We start from the raw sequence: 18,303 nt of genomic DNA on the forward strand, positions 1-18,303 counted from the left end.
CTGAAAACCCTATGCCTCCAATTCTCGGAAACCTGACCCCCATCCCCTTCCTCAACCCAAGCCCACCCCCCCCCCCCCCCCCGCCCCCCCACTCCACTATCCACCCCATCCCCCAGACGTCCTCAAAAACACACTTTTGAAAAAAACACATGAAATCACCAAAAACAACACTGTATGGTGTTTGACTCCCTCACTGCCGCCACCTGCTGTAAAGACCATGCACTGCAACTGAACGAGACAATCAGAACCAGGAATCCCACACCTGAATTCAGACCCGAAAAAAACTATTTCACTAATAACAGTGCCCAAAAAAAAAACACAGAGAAGAGTAGAAATAATTAGATGTTGGTCATATTTTTTGCAGCTTTATTCACCAACCCCTCGAAACACTGCACTGAAACACAGCAGCCATTTTGACTCGCACAAGTGAAAGCCTCTACCTACTCACCGCCAACACCACAAACACTAATGACACATTGTTCCTAAGTTATTTAAGTATAAGTTATTTGTCACCGTGGTTTCCTTCCTTTTTGTATAGACGACGACGTTCGGACCCCTAATACAGTACAACCCCATCCCCCCACCCACCCTGCCCACCACCCTCTCTCTCTTTGTACTCATCTCACTGGATATGAGAGACCATGGCTGGGATTCAGCCCGGCCAAACACCTCGTTGAGACTGCACTAAAGGAAGATGGATGATTCTCCCATCTTGTCGACTAAAACGTCCGAGAAAAGACGCCATTTTGTTCTCTTGATGAGCGGTTGGTGCAAATTAAAACAAAACAAAAAACTCTAAACAAAAAAAAAGCATCAACGTCTTGATTTCGCTTATCATTTCAGACTGAGTTTGATTTATTTTGAATGCTTTATTTTGTATCTTGAACTTGTTTCAATTTCTTGGTGTATATTTTCTGTGATTGTTTGTTTTTTATATTTTGATTTTTTTTATATAGTGGTATATATGAAAAATAAGCTTTGGACACAGGAAAGCCATTTTTTCTTGTTGAAGCGTCTTGCAGAAAAATGATGATGTAATGCTTCTTTTGATAACTATTTGTAACAAATAGTGACCTCGAGTCTCAGATGTAAAATAATGCTCAATATGTGTACTTTTTAAAACTGTCAGGATATGTCACTTTTCTTGGTATTTTTGCAGGCAACATAAGGACAAAGGCAAGAGTAAAAGCTCAGAGGCCTCTATTTTATTGTTCTCAAAACAAGTCAAATGAAGCAGATATATATAGATATATATTTACCCCAGCACTTGGCAGTCGTTTCTTTCATTGCGATGGACCTTCGTCTTTTCTCTGCGGTAGCTAATTGTGTGGTCTTTAGCCATGTATTTTATTCCATGACAGCATCTCTGTAACATTTTTATTTTAATGCTCTATTTTTTAGTATAACTTGATGAATTCCTTTTTTTATTCATTGTTATATTTTGGGTCATTGTCATCTTGGAATAGCACTTTGCTTCCCAAGTGGTCACATTTGAACTGTTTCGACATGTTTTTGTTTTTTTAAGAAAAATAAAAAAAAAGCATCCTTGGCTAATTGGATCAGTTACTTACGTTGTACAAATCAAGGTTTAGATAAGATGTTTAGTGTGGCATTTCCCTAATAGAATATCTCTACGAGCATTTCAGGTATCGATAAGAATATGTTGCCATCTGTTGGTGGTAGCGGGAACTGCAAGGCAACAAAGAAACTTGATATAACATGTTTTAATCTCTAGGGAAACTTCAAAGGGCTATGGAAAATGGACCAGCAATTAAAACTCAGAACGCATACAGTGCCCGGGGCTTCGTTGATGCAGAATTAGTGCAAGGATAATGGAAAGGAGAACTAAGTCATTGAGAATATTATAAGCCCCTCAGTTGGCCAATAACTGCTTTTAAATTAGATGAATCTTTTCCCCGAGCTTTATTTATAAATCGCAGGTGAATTTAACATTTAATTTCTCAGACAACCTAATGGTCTCAACGCAAAAATCGGAATGCTAAACAGCACCGTGATGAAGAGGTCAATGTCAAAATACGTTGTGGATTTCTAGTGAAACAGCGCCATCATGAGTTATTTTAAGGCGCATCTCACTCAAAAATATCTCTTGATCCTTTGTTTATTCGCATCTAACGAAGTACTTCTCAGAAACCAAACATGTGCATTTAGGGTTGTAATTTTATACATCTCTAATTGGACGTTAATTTAAATGACGTACCATGATACAACAGTTACATCTTCCCATCGTCATCGTTCACATTTAACACCAACACAAGACATTAGTAAACACAAAAGAAAAAGCTCCCTTTATTACCAACAACATTTAAATACAGTGAAAGATGACTGCCAGGACACAGGTCAGCTGGGAGCCACGTTTTATGAAGGCACGAGGGTTCAATTCAATATCGTTGTCATAACACAGTTGTGATTTACTCAAGTTGGACTAAATACAATCATTACCAATACAATTTATGTAGATTGACACAAGTGATAAAGTCCACATAAAAGGTAAAAATCTTGTTATGTTCCATAGTTGCTTAGTGAATTATATTTTTGTTGTGTACGTGTATTGTGTTTATCATTTATTATTGCACAGTGTGATCACTTTCAACTTTCCTCTCAGATCGGAGAAAACAAATGTAACGCGCATTCATGTCAATGTGAGGTCCAGCAATCTATCCTCCTGAACATTTTCTTTATCATGCCACTTAATGAGCATGTGTAAATCACTTGTACTTGTAGAAACCCTCGCCAGTCTTTCTGCCATATTTGCCTTCAGCGACCAGTTTGTTCAGCATCTCGCTCTGGCTGAACAGAGGGTTGTTTGGATCCATGAGACACCAACCTGATGAATAGCCACAGACTTTAAATAGATACTGCAACAATAAAGGCTTAAGAAAAAATATTTGGTACCCTCTATACGTTGGTATATTTATCGCTGCATTTTGCTACATAAAACCTTAAATCAGAGGCGACCTTAAAACAATAGCGCTATCTTACCGTCGATAATGAATTTGGCCGTGTCCAGACCTACGTAATCGAGGAGTTCAAACGGCCCCATAGGATAGCCTGCTCCAAGCTTCATGGCAATGTCAATGTCCTCTTTAGACCCATGGCCTACAAGGAAGAACAACTAATGAAATGATCCCAAAAATATCTCATACAGGTTGTGATAAACAACGATGAGTTCATTAAATCACCAACCATGGTTGTTTTCAAATATGAAACACAATATGGTCCGAAAACATGATGCTTTGCAAAACTTTTTTTGGTTTGTTATGAAATTGCAGAAAGACCCCATGGGAGAATCGACCACATCACTCCATCTTCTGATACAGATGCCAATGTTCATGAATTGACCGATTGATGTACGTCGGTGCATCTCATAATATGTTAACACCCATTGTGTTTCTCTTTCCAGTTCCGTCAAGGTCACGGACAGTAACGCGTACCTCTCTCATGTAACCGGATAGCCTCCATCATGTAGGGCACCAGCAGGCGGTTCACAATGAACCCAGGAGTGTCCTGGAGGGAGAGGTCAGCAGTGCAACCGTCAATGAGTGCCATTAGCCATTATCCACACATTACTATACGATTAGATCAGGATTACCATCAGGGAGCAAAGCCTTACCTTGCATGACACCGGTGTCTTCCCAAGAGCCTTGCTGAAGTTCAGCAGGGAATCGAAGGTGTCCTGGCTAGTGGCTGACGTTCCGATAACCTTGTGAAAATTATTATTGTTAACGACTTCACAAATTTGAGCCCTGCAGGATAACACATTGAGCATCGGTAACCTTTAAAAGGGACATTGGGGATTGAACCCAGAACACTTCAATCAGGTCTACCAGGTTTACTGCTGTCCAATACAACACGTTGGCCTCCTACCTCTACCAGCTTCATCATAGGGACTGGGTTGAAGAAGTGGAGACCTCCGAACCTGTCCAACCTACTGGTGGAGCTGGCGATGTCAGAGATGGGCAGCGATGAGGTGTTGCTGGCAAAGATCGTGTGTCTGAAACAGCACAGCCAGAGAGCGACAGTAAGAAAAAAACGGTGTGACAAAGAACGTAAATAATCTTTATTCTCAATTAGGTGCACACTTTATGCACCTAATTGTATTAATATTTTCACTATATATTTATTTATTATTGACATGATATTGACATATCATTGACAGTGTCATGCTATTACTAATCTATTACTTATGTTCCAAAAGGGATTGTTCATCAGAATGTATCATGAGAGTCTTTGCTGGTGATACATTTTGAGATGTCTTTGTAGTAAAGTAAAATCCGAAATTAACGTAAATAAACCAGAACCTAGGCTAATCACGTTTGTTTGCCATGCCTTGTATTGTCAAATGAAGTGTTGGTTGATATATATATATATTTAAGGTCAACACACGCAGGTTGATAAATAAAACTAAATGTAAAGAAATTAGTAATATAAGTTATTTACGCCGGAGCAACTTTATCTAGTCCACCAAACAGATCCTGCTTGATTTTGAGGTTTTCTACTATGGCCTCCAGAACCAGATCCGAGCTCTGGGCGGTAGACGCTGCGTCTGTTGAGGATGACACATTCTTCATCACATTCTGGACGAACTCGGCACCTGCCTGGAACAAACGTACGTCATCACGTAACCACGTAAAACTATGAAGGCTGCACTGCGTTGTCATTTAAGTAATATAGTTCAAGCGTTACATAACTTTATGCATAATAGAGTCACACCTCTGGTTTATCCGCAAACTTCTTCTTCACCACTCTTTTTAAACTGCCTTCGATGCCTTTTACAGCCTTTTTCAGGATGTCTTCTGACGTGTCCACTAACGTCACTGAATGGCCAGTTGCAGCAGCGACCTTACGAGAGAATAATTGTAGGCAACAATTAGGTTATAACAATCAGCAAGACAGTCAAATACGGTACACACACATCAAATATGATTATATTAGCCACCGAAGATGAGCTCATGAGCACTGTGCTAGCCCCGGCGGCAGGCAAGGTGAAGGAGCTAAGCTAAATAGCCAAAACAAAAGCACAGCTTTTTTTTTACATTACCTGTGCAATTCCTGCACCCATCTGACCGCCTCCGATGATCATAACTTGTTTTATAATCACATTTCTGATAGCTGAAGAGGAGAAGCTCCGTGTAACTTGGTGAGTGAGGAAAGCCATGCCTTCGATACGTTAGCACCGTGCTGCTGGGACAGCTATGTTGCAGTCAGTAGTATCCCAATGTGGGTAGAAGTTCACGGTCTGTTACAATCACGTGACTTGGACGACCTTTTACTCACGTAGGTATTATAACATTATATCACATATACTTACAATTGGAAATGCATTCTTTATTCATATTTATATTGTGTGTAGTATTCAATCGATCCAAATATATACAGAAAAAAATATCTGTTTTATTAGTTAACAATAAAAAACAAAGAATGTTAACAACATTCCCTATGCATACTTAATTGAAATGTAAATGGAATAACATTAAGCTGTAGCTACTGTAGCTACGGCCCATTTTATTTAGAAACAAATATTATTTGACCAAACATGACTTGAATGACATGAACCAAATTACATGAATTTGGTGAAATTCACCTAAACTGAATTGAAACTAACCCCCTAAACAGTGAGGGTAGTCTTCAAGATTTAATGATATGAGAATTATCAAGAGAATAACAGTCATGGCTCATGCAATGCCAAGGTGCCCAGCGGGCCAATAAAGTTAGCTGCTCTCAGGTATACCTCACTGTTGTTCTCATCGGACATGCCAAAAAAAGTAATCGATCCAGAATGGCGATATATTGTCCTTCTTAGGATCATAAGGGATAATATCTTGTTACAAACATACAAACTATTGGAAACTTCAGTGGAAATTAACCTAAACTGAATTTAAATTAACCTCAAAAAAATGTGGTAGCAGGCTACAAGATTCATTGAATTGAGAATTCTCAAGAAATGCATTAAAGTCATGCACTCATGCAGGAACACCAATGTACCCAGTGGGCCTAAGGGTGAACTCAGCTGAACTTAGGGATGCATAATTACTGTTCCCATCAGGCATGCAGAACAGTCACTGATCCAGAATGGCAATATCTTGTCCTCAAGCTCATGAGAGAGAACATCTTGCTAAATACACAAACTGCCATAATACCTGAATGCATGTTGGTTCTGCAATGTTCCATTGATCGCACATTTTCTTTTAAACGTGTATTCATCTTGGAATCACACAAACATTGTATGGACAAGGTGCTAGTGTTAGCCCAAAGCGCCCCTGCATCGAGGGGGGATGAACCCCAATTGGTAGACTAAATTGAAAAGACTGCAGTAGATTGGTGAACATCAGAAACATCTCCATCTTGGCCAGTTGTTCTCCCATGCAAATCCTTGGACCTAAAACATACAGGGATAAAAAAAAAAACTGTCTTAAGTTCTATCTTATCTTATCAACGTGTTGGCAATATGAGTTTGTTAGATGGGTGTGACCTACCGATCCCAAAGGGAATGAAGTGCTCTGATCTCAGCAGCTTTCCCGCCTCATCCAGAAAGCGGCCTGGGTTGAAGGTGTCTGGCTCATCCCACACTGTAGGGTCTCTATGGATGGACCACAGGTTTGGGATGACCACTGTTCCTTTGGGGATAGTAAAGCCTCTGAACTCTGAAAAAGACATATTCAACAAGATCAATCAATCAATAACATATGGCATAATAATAATAATAAGAGGATTGATGGTTTATCCAGGCGTCTTACAATACTGTGCGTGGATACATTTCTTAGCGCAGTCAATACTAACTCATCCATTGTATTTAGCGTTAGGGTTATTTAATACATGTTGATCATACATTCTCACTGTTGGGAAAAACAGTCTGCCTAGTTACTTGACCAGATAAAATGAGACAGAGAGGTAATAAAGTCTGTCAGCACGAGGGCCTCGGATTTATTGAGTAAAGTAGCAAAGGTAATACTGATTCATAAAGCGTGATAGATCGAATATTCTACGTCCCCTAACAGCGCTGAGGTCGTCCGGAGCTTCGCCTCCGAAGAGGTTCTGCCTCGGAAGAGCACCCGTGATCCGGTGCATGAGAAACTTATAGTATCTTTCCTAGCCAGGGTTAGACTTTGTGTGGGTTATCGAGGGTTCTCTTGTCCCTGAGCCTCCGGGTTGTGTTGTCTTTCTGTGTGATATGTGTGTCCTCGCCATCTAGCTGTGGCAGAGTGTTCTCCGCAGACTGATAGGGAGGGGGCTCGAGGGTCATCTTGACCCTCTTGAATGTGTGGTGTGTTGTGTTTATTAGATTTGGGCCCAGAGTTGACTATATTCATAATGTAATGTGTCCGTTATTTTTGTGTCCGTTATTTTTGCCCATCATCACTTAGATCATGTCCTTTTGCAAATTATAATAATCTAAGTTCAGAGGCACTTTGTAACCTTCACACTTAAGCAGAGGTAAAAAAGTTTGACCACATTTTTATTTGAATCCAGATAGTTGTCCTAAACTACTGGGGGTTGGAACTTTTACTTTTTAACCTGAAATTTCAACCTTTGCCCGATAAGTAACTTTTAACTTTTCATCTCATGTACTAGCCGAAGAGTGATGCAGCTTCTTCTCTGCAAGAACTACCTCTTTACTTTTCATGTAATCAAAAAACATCTCTGACCACTCTACTCTTGCATTCTTCCTACAAGACATTCTATTGCACAAATTATCCAGCCATTTTGCCTCCCATGCTTAGAACATATGCACTCACTGTAAGTATCCACGTAATGGCATATAGTACACATACGAAAGAACATATATTCTTACTAAAGAAATTAATAGCAAGTGCAGCTGTTGACATTTACCTGCCGTTTTGGAAGCCATGTGGGGAATGCCCAAAGGAACGGCTACGGTCAGCCTCTCCACCTCCATAATGGTGGCCTCGGTGAAAGGCAAACTCCCCTTGTCCTTCATAGAGGGGAGTCGCTCTCTGCCCACCACCTTGTCCATCTCCGCCTGCACCTTCTCTGGAATCACACAAAAACACTCGGATGAGACTCACAGATCAATCAAAAAGTGTGGATGGAAAATAAGTTTCTTATACCTTGTACATCCGGGTGCAATGCCATATACAGCAGCATCCAAAGAATTGAATTAGTGCTGGTGTCGGTTCCGGCGATGAACAAATCCCCTATGATGTAGAAGAGATAGTCCTCTGAGAAGCTGCTTTCCTCCTCGCCCGCGGCCTGCTGCTCCAACACCTTGGCCAGGTACATGTCTATCAGGTCCCTGGGATCGCTGGGGTCTAAGGTGGCCCTGTGCTGTGCGATGATCTTCTTCAGGAAGGCGGTGATGTCCCGCTGCACTTGTCGGAGCTCCTTGAAGATCCCACATGGGAGGTAATACAGCACCGGAAGGATGTTGATCAGAAGCGCCGGCCCACTAATGCTGATCTCCAGCCCTCGAGCCATCAGTTCCAGCAAGGTGTTGAACTCCTCGTCGTCGTGATGGAAGTTGTGACCCATACTCATGGAGCAGATGACGTTTGATACAGCAGTTCTGATGAGGGGAGTCGGGTCCACTCCTGTGTCACTGCTATTCCTATAGTGCTGTAACAGTTCCTCTTTGACGACAGCTAGGCACTCCAGGATGTGTGGCTCCAAGGACAGCTTTCCCAGGCCAAATGTTCGCAGACTGGCTTGGCAGAACTTTCGTTGGGTCCTCCACACTGGGCCATATGGGGCAAAGGCTATTCCTATGGTTACAATTAACATGCAATTATAATCATTTTATTGTGATTATTATCGCTATTACAAAGGGGCTGATGAACTGTTACAATCCATTTCTTGGTTCTATATATATATATATATATTTCTGAGCAGATGAGTAAAGGAAAATAATGTGACATAGTTCCTCACCTTTGCGTTTAGTCATTAAGGCAATTGTAGGTATATCAGGACGGTCGGAAAACACATCAGCATGGTTTGTCAGAGCGTCCTTAATAACTTCATAACCATTCAGTATAACGACCAACTTATGTCCAATAAAGATGCTGTAAATGTTACCATATAACTTTGCTTGTTCCATCATAAAATCCAAATTACTTTTTTTGGCTTTCGTCTGCTGTCGCTTTACGAAAAACTTCCAGAGGCAAGGTGGGACAAGATATGCACCAAAATTCCCTACGATAGGCATTGGTTTTGGTCCTGGAGGAATATTCGTAAAATCCCCACGTTTCCTATTACAGTGAACCAAAACGCATAACGTGCAGATTGCCAACAATGCTATGGAATAGACTTGGGTTTTACAATAAATGCGCAACGATTCTAGCCACGATAGCAACATGATGTTATTCAGTTCCAGATATGTACATCACGACAATTCTATTTACAGGATATATATTGTAGGCTACTAAATGAATGTGACCGAAGCCTGGCTCCTCTATGTTTTTCACACTATTCCGGCTCATACAGTAGGGACGCTACTGTAGATCCTATATAGCCACTGCTGCACTCTACCAAGCATGGGACACGTCAGATTGTTTTGCTGCTTCCTATTGGTTGTTAGAGCTGTAGCTTCCTTGATTGGTAGGTTTGGTAACGAGTATGACGTTGATGTCCTTTCTATTTATTTTTTTTGTAATTATTTGGTCTTTGTTACAGCAATTTTACAGCAATGAGGAAATTAAACAGTAATTCGTTTAAATATAAACCTATACTTACTTGTTGCTGCACATTTATCCTGTGTATGAATAATAATTAACATGGAGCTGTCCGATTTGCGGTTCATTATATGAAAATGTAATCAAGATAATAGAATAAAACACCCACAATTATGCCTTGTATGTGTTTTAAAAGGGCAGACATGCATTTCAAGCACGTATTTGAATCTCGAGCCACACAATTTTACTTCATGCACAATTGTGAATGAAACAAAAATATTAAGCTAACAAATTATCTTTATCCTAACTAGTTTGTCTTTAATGTTTAATCTTTCCCCTGTAAACCTCATCTTACTTGTTTTACACCTTTTGTTTTGGCTCAGGCGCTTGGAAAATCGCATGGATAAAAGGAGAAACCCCATGAACTAAATCAAGCAAAGGATAAATACATCTGAATGAGTTTGTGGCCTCCGGGTTGTGTTGTCTGTCTGTGTGATATGTGTGTCCTCGCCATCTAGCTGTGGCAGAGTGTTCTCCGCAGATTGATAGGGAGGGGGCTCGAGGGTCATCTTGACCCTCTTGAATGTGTGGTGTGTTGTGTTTATTAGATTTGGGCCCAGAGTTGACTATATTCATAATATAATGTGTCCGTTAGGTTATTTTTGCCCATCATGGTTGCCTCTGAATATGTCCCACTCATGGTATTTCTGGACTTAGGAGAGTATTTGACTTCCCATTGAAGTAATAATATTTTTTATATTTAGCCGTCTTTTTTTGTGTTTAAAAAAAACATTGTTGGTGCAAGGCTGTAATTATTTATTTAAATTGTGGTATAAGAATATATGTCAGACCGTGGTTTGTACAAGGAAAAACGAGCAAGACAACTTTCGTCTGTTTTTACGACCATATCCTAAAATTAAAGCTATTTGCACATTTTTGCACAGACATTTAAAATGAATAAAAAAATCGATATAAAAAAACGAACAATTAAATAATTAACCAATCAATTGATCCAATGTATGCAACCAAAAAAACATTTTCTAAGGCAACTTGTGACTTTAGTACCACATTGAGGTAAACCCACCTCCATCTATGCTGAGAGAGAGAGCAAGAACAAATACTTCATCTTGCATATAGTTAACACTTAATACTGACTTAACTCCTGAAAAATGGGTCTCAAATGAACATCTTTACATCTTCTTACTCAAATCTACAGAATCATGAATTGAGAAACCAAAAAAACATTGACCCGAAAAAACCTTGATATAAATAAGTTACAATGATGTAAAACACATAAAATGACAAGTATGAGACTATTGTTTGCTGCTGAAATCCTCCCAAACTCTAGCATCCCATACAAATACATATCTGCTCCATGTTCACCTCATCACACCTTCTCTGAATACTGATTGAAAGGACCAATCAACTGATTGTTCCAGGGCTGCTTTTGGGGTGAGAACCCAGGCATAGCCCTACAGTCCCTGGGCCCTCTGAGATGGCATCACTCCTCCCGGGCGCTCTGGACCATGGAGTACTTCTTGCAGGGGTTCTTGAGGCAGGCCGGAGGCCAGCTGAAGGGCCAGCTGTAGGAGCAGGGGATGGCCGTCTGGATGTTCCTCTCCAGGAAGTTGAAAACAGGGTTCCACCAGGTGTGCGTGAGGTAGTTGTTGGGCGAGCACTTCAGAGTCTGTTAGAAAGATATCACCACATGGCATAAGGGTTAGATATGATCGACCTCCCAGGAGTCCTGATGTACATTTGCTCATGGTTTGGTTTTAGGGATTCATGTGGTTTGGTTTTAGGGATTAATTTTGGATTCATTAATTTATGGATAATTTAATGTGTATGTGTGACCTAAAGCTATAAGAAATGTATACAGTGACTTGAAATAACACCACATAATTCTGATGACAATGTGCAATCAACTCAATACCAAGAATAAATGCATCCACAACTTCAAGGTTATGCACTAAAATGTATTATTTGTACAATGTATGAGAATAAAATCTAGTCATTGTATCAGACAAGGTCACTATTGGGACAAAACACTTCAAGATATATTAGCCGGACAAGACAAGGTTAGTATAGTTTATTTTATTAGTAAAGAATGGTTAAAACACAGACAGAGAAGATCTTTCTTGGTTACAATATTGAGAAGTTTATAGCCATAAAATATACAACCACAGATTTAAAATGTAATACATTCCTATGTTTACATAGTGATTATTTTAGTACCTTAGAGGTAAATTCCCTCAGCAAAACAGCTATGCATCACTAGGCTTCCACAGAGATGTGGGAGAGCTCCTAGTCTAAACCAACTTGAGTAAACAACAAGGCTAATGGCTACCCACACACACACACACACACACACACACACACACACACACACATGCTCTTATACACACACACACACACACACACACACACACACACACACACACACACACACTATTATTCACACTGACAAAACTACACACACACACACACACACACTTAAGACATGTCCACAGAGAGACATAAAGAGAGACACACACACTCTCCACCCACGCCATAGACTTAACACAGTGTGTGTGTGGTACTGACCTGCAGGTTGGCCATGGTGTGGTACCACCAGAAGAGGCGGGAGGTGATGAAATAAGCCACCACCACGTCTACACTGTAGTGCTCGTGGGCCACCAGGATGCACACCACACCCACTGCGCTGATCAGCCAGCACAGCAGGTGGTACCACCAGAATGACCGCGGTGAGTCTGGAGAGATGAGAGGATGTTATGCTTCATGCCGAATCTCGCAGCATCAGGGAAGACCTAAGTATTCATTGAAAGCTACTGTAATGATATTCGGTATATCATAACCAGTCTAATACCAATGGTTGGCAATCATGGTGCTAGTGACGCTTGGGGCAAGAACCACAACACTGTTACCCTAGAGACCATAAAAGGGTTAGGGATTATAAACTTTTAATGCCAGTTTGAAAATGGATGAAATTTGAATGTTGCTCAATTCATTATATTCACAAACAAATCATCTAAATCATTTAGATACAAAGAAACATGTTTTTTTATTTTGTGACTACTCACACTCCTTGATGAACAGGTAGGTGAGGGTGAGCATGACCGTGTGTCCGCTGTACAGGAAGTCCCCGCACATGAGGTGGGAGCCTGTGATGGAGAGCCCTGCGCCCGAGATCAGCTGGAGGATACGCTGGAGCTTAGCCTGGGAATCACCGTGTAGCTACATACAAAAAGAAAGGGAGAATTAATTACGCAAGGTCAACCCTATCGGATGACACTCTTTGGTTGTTAGAGTGAAGCCGAAGATTATTCAAACCATGTAGTACCTGGGTCCCTCAGTTCACTTCACTCTGACAAACAAGTCAAGTAGTGTCAAATATTTCAGTTATTTTCTCAAAATGTCATCCATCTTCAGGTCGCTTAACAAGTGGATAGATGCTAAACGTACTATCTAGTAGGCTAACTTGCCTGGGGGTCACATATTGTTCCCTCAAAATCTAGTCCTCTTTGATTTCATTTGATTCTCTGGCCAATGAAATTGGCCAATTTTAAGTTTGGACTTTACTCATCTGTTTTCAAGATGTGGACCAGTGTGCACAGTCACAAACTAGGTAAAAATGTTGGCAACATGGACAGAAGATTCAGAGAACCATCCTGCATATACTTTTTGAGTTTACCATCTACCTGGGAGTCAAACACCCTTAGTGCCACTAGGTTATCCCCATCTGAATGATTATTCTCACCTTTGGGGCACACGTCATGTGCATGCCAGGCACGGGGAGGGTAGTGATGTACATGGTGACACAGCGGTACAGGTACAGTGTACCAATGAGGAAGAAGAACCGCCTGCTTGCTATTGACCTGAAACAACATGAGCGATCAGAGCCGACTTTCATTTTGTAGATTTTTCTAAAGAAAGTAAAGGTAATTTCATCGCTGTAGAATGGCTTACTTGAGTTTCCTTAAAAGGCATGTCGATGATGAGGCTTTGTTATTCTTTCACTAAATAATAAAAACTCAAATGCTATTCAAAGTTTAATGAAAGGAAAAAAAAACAACTCCCAAGGGGTTAAGGTGATGGAAGATCTCACCTGTATTTGAAGAAGAAGAGCTGGACGAGCCATATGGTCACCAGCACCATGCCATTCACCTCGGTCACGGTGAACGCCCACTTGACTCGGTCGATGTAGTCGAAGAACTTATCGGGGAGTGGCGGGCTGCTCTCCTTGGATGGGACCCTCTCGTGCACCACGGTGATCATCACCGTGGTGAGGACCAGGTTGAAGGCGGCATAGAAGAACGCCAGCACCGTTTTCCACCACTCCATGGGCAAGCGGCCGGCCTTGGGCTCCGGCAGGGCGATCTTGACGTAGTCCGTGTGTCTCCCGAGCGCCTTGCGGAAGCCTCGCTTGGCGTCGCTGGTGACGGGGGTGTGGACGGGGCAGGCTTTAGTGTTCTTTTTAGCCTGAGCCACCACCTCCATGCTCGTGCCTAGGCTGTCCACGGCAGGGCCTCGCTCATCTGAGAAGTCCTGCGAAGCCATGGGGGCAGGGACGCTAGAGACAGAACACAATGGGGATGAGTTTCTTTGCGTGACATTTTTCTGCACTTAAGTGTGCACTTTTATTATTTTTTTTCTCCTTAGATTGAAGTGATTTAATTCTGATAGTTTATGTCTGCATTAATGTATGATATAGATATAGATATATATATAGTAGGGAGAACAAGTATTTGATATACTGCAGATTTTGCAGGTTTTCCCACTTACAAAGCATGTAGTGGTCTGTAATTGTTATCATAGGTACACTTAAAATGTAAGTGACGGAATCTAAAACAAAAATCCAGAAAATCACATATGATTTTAAAGTAATTAATTTGCATTTTATTGCATGACAAGTATTTGATACATCAGGAAAACAGAACTTAATATTTTTTAAAGAAACCTTTGTTTGAGATTAGACTTTTCCTGTAGTTCTTGACCAGGTTTTCACACACTGCAGCAGGGATTTTGGCCCACTCCTCCATACAGATGTTCTCCAGATCCTTCAGGTTTTGGGGCTGTCACTGGGCAATACGGACTTTCAGCTCCCTCCAAAGATTTTCTATTGGCTTCAGGTCTGGAGACTGGCTAGGCCACTCCAGGACCTTGAGATGCTTCTTACAGAGCCACTCCTTAGTTGCCCTGGCTGTGTGTTTCGGGTCGTTGTCATGGTGGAAGACCCAGCCTCGACCCATCTTCAATGCTCTTACTGAGGGAAGGAGGTTGTTGGCCAAGATCTCGTGATACATGGCCCCATCCATCCTCCCCTCAATACAGTGCAGTCATCCTATCCCCTTTGCAGAAAAGTATCCCTAAAGAATGATGTTTCCACCTTCATACTTCACGGTTGGGCTGGTGTTGTACTCATCCTTCTTCTTCCTCCAAACACGGCGAGTGGAGTTTAGACCAAAAAGCTCTATTTTTGTCTCATCAGACCACATGACCTTCTCCCATTCCTCTTCTGGATCATCCAGATGGTCATTGGCAAACTTCAGACGGGCCTGGACATGCACTGGCTTGAGCAGAGGGACCTTGCGTGCGCTGCAGGATTTTAATCCATGATGGCGTAGTGTGTTAATAATAGTTTTCTTTGAGACTGTGGTCCCAGCTCTCTTCAGGACATTGACCAGGTCCTGCCGTGTAGTTCTGGGCTGATCCCTCACCTTCCTCATGATCATTGATGCCCCACAAGGTGAGATCTTGCATGGAGCCCCAGACCGAGGGAGATTGACCATCGTCTTAAACTTCTTCCATTTTCTAATAATTGCGCCAACAGTTGTTGCCTTCTCACCAAGCTGCTTGCCTATTGTCCTGTAGCCCATCCCAGCTTTGTGCAGGTCTACAATTTTGTCCCTGATGTCCTTACACAGCTCTCTGGTCTTGGCCATTGTGGAGAGGTTGGAGTCTGTTTCATTGAGTGTGTGGACAGGTGTCTTTTATACAGGTAACAAGTTCAACAAGTGCAGTTACAGGTAATGAGTGGAGAACAGGAGGGCTTCTTAAAGAAAAACTAACATGTCTGTGAGAGCCGGAATTCTTACTGGTTGGTAGGTGATCAAATACTTATATCATGCAATAAAATGCAAATTAATTATTTAAAAATCATACAATGTGATTTTCTAGATTTTTGTTTTTGATTCCATCACTCACAGTTTGTAAGTGGGAAAACCTGCAAAATCGGCAGTGTATCAAATACTTGTTCTCCACACTGTATATATATATATATATATATATATATATGTTACGTTATGTTTAAACTTTTGCCCTTTTGTTTACTAATTGGCAATGTAGTGTTCTGTGCTACTATTTGTTTATAACGGTAAATTACATTCTGCATTAACCACTGTGTTTTCTTGCATTCGCATGATGTGGATAACATACTTCATTCGGCATACGTTTGGATGCTAATGTTTGAGCTCACAATAAGATGACCAAAACACATTTTTTTCAGGGAATCCCATGAGACCCTGTGGGAATATGATGCTCCTCCTAGCCCCTGAAACAGCTCCATTAATGGATTTTACAGGCCATAATCTCTCACTATAAATGTCATTAGGGATGCATATAGCACTGCATGCTTACTCAAAAACGAATGTGGCAATAAACCAAAACATGAGCTCAAAAAAACAATGAGAGTGCACCCTAATGCAAGGTAGACAGTTACAAATAATCAATTTGCTCTGAATCAGCTTTGGAGAAATTTACAACACCAGAGAAAGGTATATATAGGAATACTGGCCTGAAACACAGCCTTTTCCATCATATCATGTAGCTAATATAGCTCCAACATATTTGCACAACTTTTAGCACAAAAATAAACAGGATGCCTGGAGAGGCAGATTGCCTCAAGTTCTCGACTGCTTCTCTTTCAATTCTATGGTCAGTTCGAGGGCTACTGGTGTTTATAAAACATTGTCGATGTCCAAGACATACAAACCATTGTGCTGCGGTGAATCTTTTTCTGTTTGACAGCTGTGAGGGCACCGACCTGCAGTCGTTACTCTTGCGACTGCATGTGTTAAATGTCAGTTGTTCTGTCCACAATACCAACTTTTACCTTCCACAGAGCAGACAAGATGGAATCATGCCCCAAATGTTTGAATACTGGCACAAGAAAATAGACACAAAAGTAAAACCAATTACGTGTACACAAAAAGGTACTCATAGAGGGGGCAATGTATGCATATGACATCATTCATTACCTAGTTCACGTACAAATATTTTCCCCATATTTCACAGGTCTCCATTTAGTCATAAAACCCAGGGAACGCTTTAGTTTCTATTCGTGTTTACTGTTAGACTGCACAAACGACACTGTCTCAAAGGAGGTCAACAGAGCCTGGTCATTCCAGAAGCTTTCCTTCTGGAGTCTAGCTGCTAGCAGGGATGGGTGGTGCTGGTGGTGAAGGTGGTGGTGGAAAACTGGCACATGAGCCTATCCCAAATGGTCAGAGCATAATGAATGACTGGGCAGATTCCATGTGCTTCCCAAAGTGCTATTTCCAGTAGTAGCCAAGCCCTGTTGCCTCCTAGGCTGTATTTTGAACTAAGGGAAACATGGGACATTGGACTCCATTTTATTTTAGGGGAGGTTATAATGACAGGGTGCCAACGGTAGCCACTAATTTTCCTCCTCTATGTGGAGTCTGTAGTCATCATCAAAAGGGAGAGTTAAATATAAATTGGCGTGTCTTCTCAAGCACCTTGTTATACAGCAAGGTTGAACATCTGCCCGTCCTGATGAAAAGTATGAAGTCAACTTGTTTCAGAATATTCCCCTGCTTTTTCTTTAAAGGGGGAGTGTTCTTCGGGATGGGAACCACTAAATGGGATGATCTGGATCGATGTTGATAAATTATTCAATGTTGACAGCAGGTGTATTGTGGAGTGTTTTGCTCAAGGACGGTCTGGTGGGTCACACATTGGACCAAACTAAATCACACAGGATACAAAACTACTTCATGCAGCAGAATGGAGGCAAATACAGGACAATGTGCACTGTGATGCATGCAAAGCATACTACATTTTGTTTTTCTGAATATAGAAAGCAGAACAAATGTGTATGTGAAGACTTTCCATCTTTCTAAACAAAAGCCTTTTTGCAAGAAGGCAAAGACACAAGACTAAGTATCAAAAAGTTATTGTTGTTGTTGGTGTTTAGTTTTTCAATTGTAGTCTTCCTGAACACCAACCCCCCCCCCCCCCCCCCCCCCCCCCCCCACACACACACACACACACACACACACACACACACACACACACACACACACACATAGAGAAATAAAATCAAAAACACTAATGAGGTTTCAGTTTACATTACCTCAGACAAAAGCCTTTTTTCAATAAGGCAAGACAACATTTTCAACTCTGCAAAAGGCACATCGAACGTTTGTGGAATCCTAAAACGACAATACTACGAGGGCCGGAGGGCGGATCTCGGTACGCGAAAACCGCACGTGGGGCGTAACCTAGATGTAATGTCAGGTTCATTAACAAGGGAGGCTCCAGGTTTTGAACATTACAGAGGAGCACTTCCAACAGCAGATGTGTGCGGTACGGCCGGGGGTATAAGTTGAAATTAGATCTGCCAAGAGTCCCAAATTTA

General features: G+C 41.4%; 3 protein-coding genes across 3 annotated transcripts; all 3 read right to left on the reverse strand.

The window, feature by feature from the left end:
• Positions 1 to 2,283: 2,283 nt before the first annotated feature.
• Positions 2,284 to 5,228, reverse strand: hadh (hydroxyacyl-CoA dehydrogenase). The gene is made up of 8 exons (XM_084465101.1): positions 5,060 to 5,228; positions 4,732 to 4,860; positions 4,459 to 4,616; positions 3,886 to 4,012; positions 3,632 to 3,721; positions 3,453 to 3,525; positions 3,001 to 3,117; positions 2,284 to 2,845 (listed from the first exon to the last, which is right to left on the reverse strand). The coding sequence occupies exons 1-8, from the start codon at positions 5,174 to 5,176 to the stop codon at positions 2,727 to 2,729; spliced, it is 930 nt and encodes a 309-aa protein (XP_084321227.1). The 5' UTR covers positions 5,177 to 5,228; the 3' UTR covers positions 2,284 to 2,726.
• A 246-nt stretch (positions 5,229 to 5,474) lies between these two features.
• On the reverse strand, positions 5,475 to 9,356 carry cyp2u1 (cytochrome P450, family 2, subfamily U, polypeptide 1; the record flags this gene model as incomplete). Its single annotated transcript, XM_084465268.1, is given in 6 exon segments — positions 5,475 to 6,397; positions 6,495 to 6,662; positions 7,849 to 8,010; positions 8,088 to 8,738; positions 8,902 to 9,337; positions 9,339 to 9,356. Coding segments are annotated over 6 exon segments (1,614 nt in total). The 3' UTR covers positions 5,475 to 6,218.
• A 1,789-nt stretch (positions 9,357 to 11,145) lies between these two features.
• On the reverse strand, positions 11,146 to 14,201 carry sgms2a (sphingomyelin synthase 2a; the record flags this gene model as incomplete). Its single annotated transcript, XM_084466165.1, has 5 exons — positions 11,146 to 11,331; positions 12,228 to 12,394; positions 12,725 to 12,878; positions 13,402 to 13,519; positions 13,750 to 14,201. The coding sequence occupies 5 exons, from the start codon at positions 14,199 to 14,201 to the stop codon at positions 11,146 to 11,148; spliced, it is 1,077 nt and encodes a 358-aa protein (XP_084322291.1).
• Positions 14,202 to 18,303: the final 4,102 nt, after the last annotated feature.

This window comes from Micromesistius poutassou (genome assembly GCF_964030765.1).
Source record: "Micromesistius poutassou genome assembly, chromosome: 3".
NCBI classification, from domain to species: domain Eukaryota; kingdom Metazoa; phylum Chordata; class Actinopteri; order Gadiformes; family Gadidae; genus Micromesistius; species Micromesistius poutassou.

Coding starts and splice junctions, on each gene's coding strand:
- hadh (XM_084465101.1), bottom strand. CDS start 5,176: ATGGCTTTCCTCACTCACCAAGTTACACGGAGCTTCTCCTCTTCAGCT. Junction 4,013..4,458: donor CTAGATAAAGTTGCTCCGGC/GTAAATAACTTA, acceptor GTGCTGTTTCAG/ACACACGATCTTTGCCAGCA. Junction 3,722..3,885: donor CTATGATGAAGCTGGTAGAG/GTAGGAGGCCAA, acceptor AATTTTCACAAG/GTTATCGGAACGTCAGCCAC.